This window comes from Triticum dicoccoides, chromosome 6B (assembly GCF_002162155.2).
Source record: "Triticum dicoccoides isolate Atlit2015 ecotype Zavitan chromosome 6B, WEW_v2.0, whole genome shotgun sequence".
In the NCBI taxonomy this organism is placed as follows: domain Eukaryota; kingdom Viridiplantae; phylum Streptophyta; class Magnoliopsida; order Poales; family Poaceae; genus Triticum; species Triticum dicoccoides.
Genome location: NC_041391.1, coordinates 128,546,766 through 128,555,636, shown reverse-complemented (window position 1 = coordinate 128,555,636; position 8,871 = coordinate 128,546,766). Strand labels below are relative to the sequence as shown.

The 8,871-nt window shown below is 45.7% G+C and overlaps 2 protein-coding genes across 2 annotated transcripts; both read right to left on the bottom strand.

Moving 5' to 3' along the window:
• Nucleotides 1-523: 523 nt before the first annotated feature.
• Nucleotides 524-1,243, bottom strand: LOC119322028. The gene is made up of 2 exons (XM_037595536.1): nucleotides 859-1,243; nucleotides 524-766 (listed from the first exon to the last, which is right to left on the bottom strand). Exons 1-2 carry the CDS (start codon nucleotides 1,130-1,132, stop codon nucleotides 678-680), a joined length of 363 nt encoding a protein of 120 aa, XP_037451433.1. The 5' UTR covers nucleotides 1,133-1,243; the 3' UTR covers nucleotides 524-677.
• Nucleotides 1,244-2,464: 1,221 nt separating this feature from the next.
• On the bottom strand, nucleotides 2,465-5,593 carry LOC119320366. Its single transcript, XM_037594473.1, has 5 exons — nucleotides 5,301-5,593; nucleotides 4,898-4,982; nucleotides 4,698-4,774; nucleotides 3,433-4,587; nucleotides 2,465-2,752 (listed from the first exon to the last, which is right to left on the bottom strand). The coding sequence occupies exons 3-5, from the start codon at nucleotides 4,721-4,723 to the stop codon at nucleotides 2,749-2,751; spliced, it is 1,185 nt and encodes a 394-aa protein (XP_037450370.1). The 5' UTR covers nucleotides 4,724-4,774; nucleotides 4,898-4,982; nucleotides 5,301-5,593; the 3' UTR covers nucleotides 2,465-2,748.
• Nucleotides 5,594-8,871: the final 3,278 nt, after the last annotated feature.

Genomic DNA, 8,871 nt, shown 5'->3' with positions numbered 1-8,871 from the left:
TAGGGCAGCTTATGCCTGAACCTCGTGAGGGAAGCTGATCTGATTTACTTACATGAAACTATATATACTGGTGTAAAGTATTTTCTCTTTCTTTTTGGAGATGCATTCGCGTGTGTTAGAGTTGAGATTTCTCGCAAAGAACTCGACTTATTTACGTACCATTACACGGTTGTTGTTGTTGTTGTCCTATAACCTTATTTTTGTATATGACCTACTTTCAATACAGGATCGGTGCGGAAGTAGAAGGCTGGTCTGTTGGATTAGGAAAGATGTTTAGTTTGGGAAGTTACTAATGCGGATCAAAAATCACCGTAGACAGTGCTTTAGCAAACCAATTTAAAGAACCAAACTTATGAGAGGCATCATAACTATACAAAACTGCAGTGGTTTATATGAGATGAACAATTGGCAGATTCATTCCACAAAGCAACAGGAGTAAATTAATTTCACCTAATCGAGTGAAACCAGCCCAAGTCATTTCAGATTATAACATTGCCCGCAACATCTCATTGTGCGCTCTGTATTCCAAATCGCACCGAGACTTTATTATATTATTATAGTACTACTAGTAAATGAGACGCACATCAACCGTCTGTCATAACCAGACATTACATGATATCTACTCTGATGATCATCAGTCCCAGGACGGCTTCCATGCCGCACCCAGAGGTAGGAGTCTAGCCGTGACCGTGCTTGGCCTTGACCTGGCCATGGCGGCCGCTCCAGTAACTGGCCGCAGCATCACCAGTAGTAGTAGAAGTGGTATCTAGTAAAATGCAGACAAGAGAAATCATCAATTCAGAGAGAAACGGGAGAGCAATGAATTAAATCAATCCGGTGGGTGTCCATCTCACTCACCGTCGCCGGTGGACTCCGTGCAGGCGTGATATCCGCCCCTGCACTCCAAGTCGAAGTCGGCGTCCCCAGGTAAGTGGCACACTTGGGCGCAGCAGTAATCATGGCACCTCTGCCAGCCTTCGCCAGCGCAGTCTGGGTCAAAGCAGCCCAGGTAGCACTGGCAGAAAGCCGACGTGGGGTCGGCAACCCCGACCGACAGCCGCTGGGCCGACAGCAGGATGACGAGCACGCAGACGGCGCCGGCCTTCACTCTCTCATTCTTCCTCCCCTCCATTGCTTCTGGACTTGTGCTTCTTCCTCTCTCTTGCCTGTGAGGATCGTTGGGCTGCACGGTGCCCCTCTTTTTATAGGGTAGGAGTGCAGGTGCAGTGTGGCTTCTGCTGCTGCACATGCCATTCATTGATTCTCCAAGAAGCATCTTTCTACACCCTCCAGAGATGAGCTTCATTCTCAAAGAATCTTGTAATTTGAGACTGAGATGCTCTGCTCCGCTGCCTTTTCAAGGATGGTTGTTACAACAAACTTCCCCTAGGTGGACAAATTCCAATCTTAGTTTCTTATCTTTGCAATGTATACTTGCATACAGAGATGAGTAAGTAGTGTCCATAACTTCCCCTGTTTTCTTCTCTTTGCAATGTAGTATTCAACATATATAGACATTTCAGTAGTGAAACCATGTAAAAGACTGACCAATATATCAGCAAGTGTCCATTTAATGTGGATCAGGGAACACTGAGACTGAGAGCGTGGAAAAAGAAAAGCTCCTGAGACTGTCGTTTCTAGTGAAAATTCTGACGAGCAGCTGGTCTTTGAACTCTACTCTCCTATGACTATGAGGATTTCACGAGGCAACTGTTGGAGACCAGGAATGATAAGTGTGATATGTGGATGAATCTCCAAATAACAGCTCTCACCAGGTTTAAGGCTCTGTTGTTCTGGTACCGTGGATTCTGCAGGTATCCATATTGTGGATGTAAGATGTTGTGGAAACATCTGTGGATGAGGAAGCTCTTCTTACTCAACCTTCCCAGGATGCTGGATCTGTTAATGTATACTGCTAATCCTCCGATTAGGATTAGTAACAGAATACATGCTACTAGGGGAATAACAGACCCGTCTCTGTCACCATCTCTGAGGTTGCTGCTAAGAATAACTTGGAAGGCATAACTCCTCCTACCTCTCAGAATGCTTTTACTATATTAGATGATGAGGATATTACTACTAGGGCTCTTGAAATGGGTGTTGATGTTCTTAACTGTCTCTGCATATTGTTCATATGCTTAAAGATTTAGAAGAAGCTAGAGATAATTTTTATGCTCAGAGAAATAAAATAGCTAACACTAAAAATTATAGTGATTTGAGGGAATCTTCTCAGGATCGTGTTAGTCATACAAATCAGGCAGAGGCCCTCACAAAGAACAGTAGGGAGAACTACAAAAATAAAGGGGTGTCCCTCGGAGGCACAACATTCCTAAGTAGGACTGGCAAAGCTCTTCTACTGAATGGTAATTTCTTATTCTTTTTTTTGCGAGGTGGTAATTTCTTATTCTTACTCCTGGCAACACATGCTAATGCCTCAATATGATCAACAGATCAATACCACATGCACGTTGCTAACAGAGTCGAGCACATGTTTTGCAATGGACAATACATACACCGGGAAGTAAAAAAACACAACCTGTTCAATACAAACATACATGTCTGTTGAAAACAATAATAGGAGCACCTGTTCAATACCAGTTTTATCCACCATCCCAATCCATTACCGAGCAATAACTGGTCTCTGAGTCAACACAGCTAACAGATAATGCACTCGCTTCTCTAAAACGAGTGGTTTTCGCTACCGCACCACCCAGCCGCAGTTTGCTCTTCTTTGATCCAAGGCCTTCCTCATCTTCACATGGCATCGTTGTTCCATGCAAAAAAGACCAATAATAAGGATGGTGACTTTTTTTTTGCGGGGGATGGCGACAAGATCAAAACAAGTGAAAAGACATCTGGTTGTTCAACAAGGTCAAATGATTATCGCGAGGAAAGAAAAAGTCAAAATGATAAGAACTCTTCTAGAAATACAGAGTAAATGACAAATAAAACATACAGGATGGCCATGGAGGAGGGTGAAAGGAACATTAACCAGGTACCTATCGCACAAGTTGTTAGATTATATTATTATACCTTTGCATATAAGAGCAAAAAGTTCGTAGCGATACATCTCAATCAGAAGAGCAGAGATGCATAAACACAAGCATGCCAGTGTAAAACGTTTGATGCATAAACACAAGAATGCTTCCAGGAAAACCCCTTAACTCAATTATAAGAGAACATTCTGAAAACAGTCAACATTAACAATCTGAGACATGATATCTTGAAGATCACAGTTCAGCAGCAAACCCCCATTCCTCTAAATTCGCATACTTATTCCCAGTTCCTCCATTTTTCTTCCCAGCATGCCGACCAAGCACCCATACACAGGGAACACCCTCATCGTCCTATTATAAATGTTTCATCTATGCTTCTAATGCGACCACACAAAAACAAAATATAATAACATCACCCAAAGGCCAAAAGACAAACCTTGCAGGACCATCCTTGAGCGCATGGAGTGTGGGAGGCCAGATCATCATACAAGGATGGATACGACCCAACCATCGATCCTCGCTTGTCATCTCATACACTTTACACAACTTCCTGCACTTGATACCCACATAGACTAGGCATCGGCCCATCTTCAAGAAAACAAACTCAGCATTTACCCCCATCCTCAATTTAGCATACATCTCACGCAAGCAGATGGTATCCACCAGCAACCAGTTGTCCCCTGTGCGCAGCCAGATGCAAAGCTGAAGCCCGTTCAAATGAATGAGATATACACCAGAATTATCATATGCCCGTGATAACATGGTTCGTTTGTAACCAATAACCAACCCTTGTGGGACCTGAAATGTGGAGAAACTTGAGGCTGTCAAATCCAACACAAGAGTTTCACTCTGGGTGGCCGCCATGTAGATTTTATTGTCAACAAGCAGAGGATTCAGTATCTGTGGCCGACAAGGAAGTTGTGTCGTTGCTGAGGTATGCAAGCACCAAACACCATCTTGCAACATATACACATACACGGTAGATTTTCTTCCATCATTAGAAAGTTCACCCCGCACACAGAGGTATGACAAGCCGTCACTTTCTTCTTCGAATAGGAGTTTACAGTACTTGTAGAAATAGCCGTCCTGTCGTCCGTAGCATGGGAATGGAGGTACGATAACCATGCCTCTTGCAGGGCAGAGCGGGTTGAGCACTATATGTATTGATCTGGGTTCTTCTTTGCAGTTGTTACATGTTTTGGTGAAGATGATGTCATTGCAGTCATCCAAGATGAGTTTATGTGCATCCAGGCTGGAGCTTGCGCAGCTGATGACTGCATCATTCTCTGGGGGCTGCGGTAGCATCGGCACAAAGCGTGAGCGGTTCGCCCTGGTCTTGAAATATACGCCGAGGAGGCAGGGCGGGTGGAGCTTGCGGAAGCGGCAGAGGAAGGCAGGGTCAGAGGCATGATAGAACCAACGTTTGCAGACAAGAGAGGCGCAGATGAGGGTGGTGGGGTAGCCGATTAGGAGGAGGATATCAATGAGAAGGTTATCGTCATCGAGCACCTTGGACACGGGGTCAACAGGCATTGCAGATTGCCGCAGCCTCTTTCCATCCACACACATTGAGTTGGGAACGGGATTGAACCTGAAACAACAGCAGCCACCCAAAAACAAATTGACATACAACATAACATTCACAAAGTTAAGGAGAGAGAAGATGGATGTTTTTTTTGCGAAAGAGAAGCTGGATGTTACCAGTGGGGAATCTCAACTGGATTCATCACCTATCTACCTCCTCTTATCTCACCACCCGCTCTCCTCCCTCCACTCCACTGTTGTAGTAAGGGAAAGTTAGGGTTATGAGGGGAAATCAAGCTAGGGTTTTCCTCAAGGAAATAACATAAAGAAATTATTTCTAGGAGATGGAGGAGATGAAGGGAATGGGGTTTCCTGACCTCAAATATTTGGTTGTTGTCGGGGACGGAGAGGTGTGGAGTCACCGGTGGCGCCACTCCTCCTTTCTCTCCGACCGCTGTTATGCTGGAGATTGGAAAATTAAGTGGAGAGCTGAGATCTTTTCCTTTTTAGGAGATTGGACTGAGGACCAGTACGAGTGTTCAGCCTGCTAATCATGTAAAGTTTCATCTTTTATTTACTAACTAGAAGAAAAGGTGCACTCCACGGGGCCAACTAGCAATGTGATTGGTCTATGCTATATCAGACATTTTGTTTGCTTTTTGTGTGTGTAGCTATCAATGGCCTCATATAGTAATATACTAAGACATGCTAGCAAGACAACAATTTTGAATTTTTGATAATCATTTATAGTAATAATAGATGTAAAACATTCAGAAGTACCTTCAGTGGCTAGCTTGCGGTGGGGCAACTCGGATGGGTGTAGAAGCTCGTCCGGCAGATGGGGGGATTGAGGCTCCCGACTATAGTGGCAAGCCGGTGGTTCTCTCCCCTGATTTGTAGCCGCAGGGGCAGCAGAAGTTCTCCTGGCGGCGGAGTGGAGAGCCTCTTCGGGTGGATGGGGGATGGAGTAGGATGGGGCTGGAGGCGTTCGGCGGCGCGCCGGCTGAGACAAGGGACCTGGGCGGTGGTCAGCCCCTGGCGGCGGCGTGGGGCAACCCTAATTGCTAGAGAGAGCGAGACAAGAGGTGAGTGTTCCTCGGATCGGTCCTGGCCTATGGGTCGACCCATCCAGTGGCAAAGGTGGGTAATTTTACCAATGGAATGGGGGTAGGTTCAAAGAGGCACGCATCATAAGTCGGGAAAGAACCTCGTGGGCTACTACCACTCATGTGCGTATTTTTGGCTTCGCTTTGTGTCGTGGATTTGTCACGGCAGATGTCCTTATGAAAGGACTTAGTCGTGGAGCCATCGCTACGGGTTAACTTGAAGGGGTTAAAGCGGACACAAAGACACAAAGGTTTATACTAGTTCGGCCCCTTCGATGAAGGTAAAAGCCTACGTCTAGTTGTGATGGAATTGATGTGGTTTCGATGGCTAGGGAGCAAACAAGCTTCGCCTAGGCTCGAGTTGTTGTTGTTTCTCCTTGAACCGCCGCCGGGTCGTCCCCTTATATACACGGGTGATGCCCGTCGGTCCACAGAGTCCCACACCGGTTCATACTCGTATCCTGGTTGGTCTCTCTCTATTCCTAACTTACAATGCAAGTTTACATATCAAGCCGGTTTACGGCTACATGTTCTAAACCGACTACAGGCCTTGGGCCTTCATCTGCTTAATCACCTTTATACTACTAATGAAGCTAACCCGGCCTAGGTAGGCCGGTTCACACCTAGTAGTAATATCCCCAACATTAGGCCCCAGATTGATTTGAACTGGTTCATGTCAATCCTTCACAAAAATCCTTGTCTTCAACATCTTCTGGTAATTGGTAAACCGCCATGTCGTCATCATCTCTGGTTGCTGTAAACCGGCATGATGTCATCATGAAGTTAACATTTATAACGCTTTCTTTTATTAATAGATCTGCGATACTCAAGGCAGCAGCTCCACTTCCGAATCTTGTGGCTCCTGGATTCGCGCGCCTGACACACGTCCTTTGCCTTATAAATAGGACCGAAGGGTCATTTCCTTTTCTCCCCTTCCTCTCTTTCTCTTCGTCTTCCTCGCGTCGCCAGCCTCGGAGCTCCGCCACCGCCATTGACCTCTGCACCGTCTTGGGCCGCTGCATCAACCTGAACGCTCAAGAGCACTGCGGTAGCTTTCCGCGTCTTCCTCGATTCTGGTAAGCCTTCTGCTCTTCTTAACATAGATCTGTTCTAGGGTTTCGTGTTCTTGCCGTGTTCCTCACTTGTTCATGCTCGTACCCAGACTCCTGGATAGATCTGTGAAACCCTGCTCTGATTAGCAGTAGCCTTTTAGCATCCACCTGTAGTTTCACGCTCAAGTCCATAGATCTCATCTACATACCTGCCCATTGATTCACTTCCGTTCTGATTTAATCTTTTGAATATTTTCTGTTTTTTTGAACTTGCTTTAGATCCCTTGCTGCAATAAGACCTTGTGAAACCTGTTTCTGCATACTTAGCCATCCGCAACCTCAATTGCTTTCAATGTTTAGATCAGGCGGTTTAACTTAATATAGAAAAAGTTAATAAACCGGGATATACCATTAGTCCCCTTGTTGAACCGCCAGAACTCTTTAGACATATGATGCCACTTCATAAAAATCCAGTTTAAATATACTGCCTCTGGTTTAACATTGTTCATACCAGCGCCTTCTTTTATCCAACATATTCTTGAACCGGAATCACCTATTTCTTATAGATCTCACCATGGCCAAACAAGTATATGAGTGCAACTGGGTTCCTTCTCGCGTCACAGAAACTCAGCTGGATGATTTTGTCTCGATCGGCGCCTTAGACAGCAAAGAGACTATCCACTGGAGGGTTCCTGGTGATGAATGTCCTCCCACACCTCAAGAGGGAGAAGTTGTGATCTTTGCGGATCACTTAGCCCGGGGCTTCAAACCGCCCGGTTCTAAATTTTACCGGGATGTGTTAGCCAATTTTCAACTTCGCCCGCAAGACACTGGCCCCAACTCTGTTACCAACTTATGTCACTTCCAAGTACTTTGTGAGGTATACCTTCAAGAGGAACCCACAGTTGAATTGTTTAGAGATTGTTTCCACTTAAACCGCCGCACAGAATTCACTGATGGTCCCAATACCGAATTGGGCGGTATGGCAATTCAGAAAAGGAAAGAAATCACTTATCCCCATGCCAAACTACATAGTCACCCCAAGGAGTGGAATGCAACATGGTTTTACTGCAAAGATACTTCCCGTGATGATGAAAATCCTTTGCCTGGCTTTCGTCCGGAGCGGCTTAGTAATACACACCCCTTCCCACAAAGGTTAAGTGCCAAGGAGAGGAGTAAATATGCTCTGCAATTATCCAAGCTCCGAGTCTTCATGGCCAACGGTTTAACAGGAATAGACCTCGCACGCTGTTGGATATCATGGAGCATACTGCCTCTCAGCCGGCGCTCCGGTTTAATGTGCAAGTATACTGGTAGCGTTGATGACCCGCTTCGACACACCAACATCCACCTCTCGGATGATGAAGTCACAGAGGCTGTGACGAAAATGTTGAACGAACCGGAACACCTCTGCGCTCAAACCGGCCTGCCCCCTTTCTGTGCTACCAACAAACCGCCAGTTGTAAGTTTCTGATTGCGTTTTTTACTGAATCTGTTATTGCTATCTCTGTCTGACATCAATTGCTGCTTAACCAGGGTAATAATCCGTTTTGGAGCAAGAAGCTTCCGCAAGACAAACCGGAGAAAACAGAACGGTCAAACCGGCCCAAGACCAAGGTTGTCAAGAAGCCTGCTAAAAAGAGGAAAACCACTGCTTCATCTGATCCGGCTGTTGATGATGATGTGGGTAATTCGGACCTTGAGGTAGAACTCGATTCACTAGGCTTACTTTTTACACGCCTTATTGATGATGATACTTGTCAGGACGACGCTGAAGCCAGTAATGCTGATGTTGCTGAGGTAACTATTCTCTCTTCCGATTCAGATCCTTTGCCTTTGCCAAAATTTCGCCAGGCAAACCGGAAAGTTAAATTTTCTCATCCTCTTGCTTACTTGGATCCCAAATTTCTTATGAAGTCTCAGCAACATGAAGCTCGCCGCACAACCCGGCACAGCGGCCAGGTAGTTACTTCCGCCGGTTTACCGAACCGTTCGGTTCGAAAATGCCACTCAGAGGTCTCCGACCTTTTTATTAATTTCTATCCTAAAGCGGGTTTCATCCGTCAACCTCTTAATCCGTCCGACTCCGATTATCAGGTTACTTCTCATTCATCCTCTGGTGAATCATCGGCCACTCAGCTGCCACCACTGAAAACGGTTCTTGGGTAAGCCAGGCTGAACATATGCTTTTGG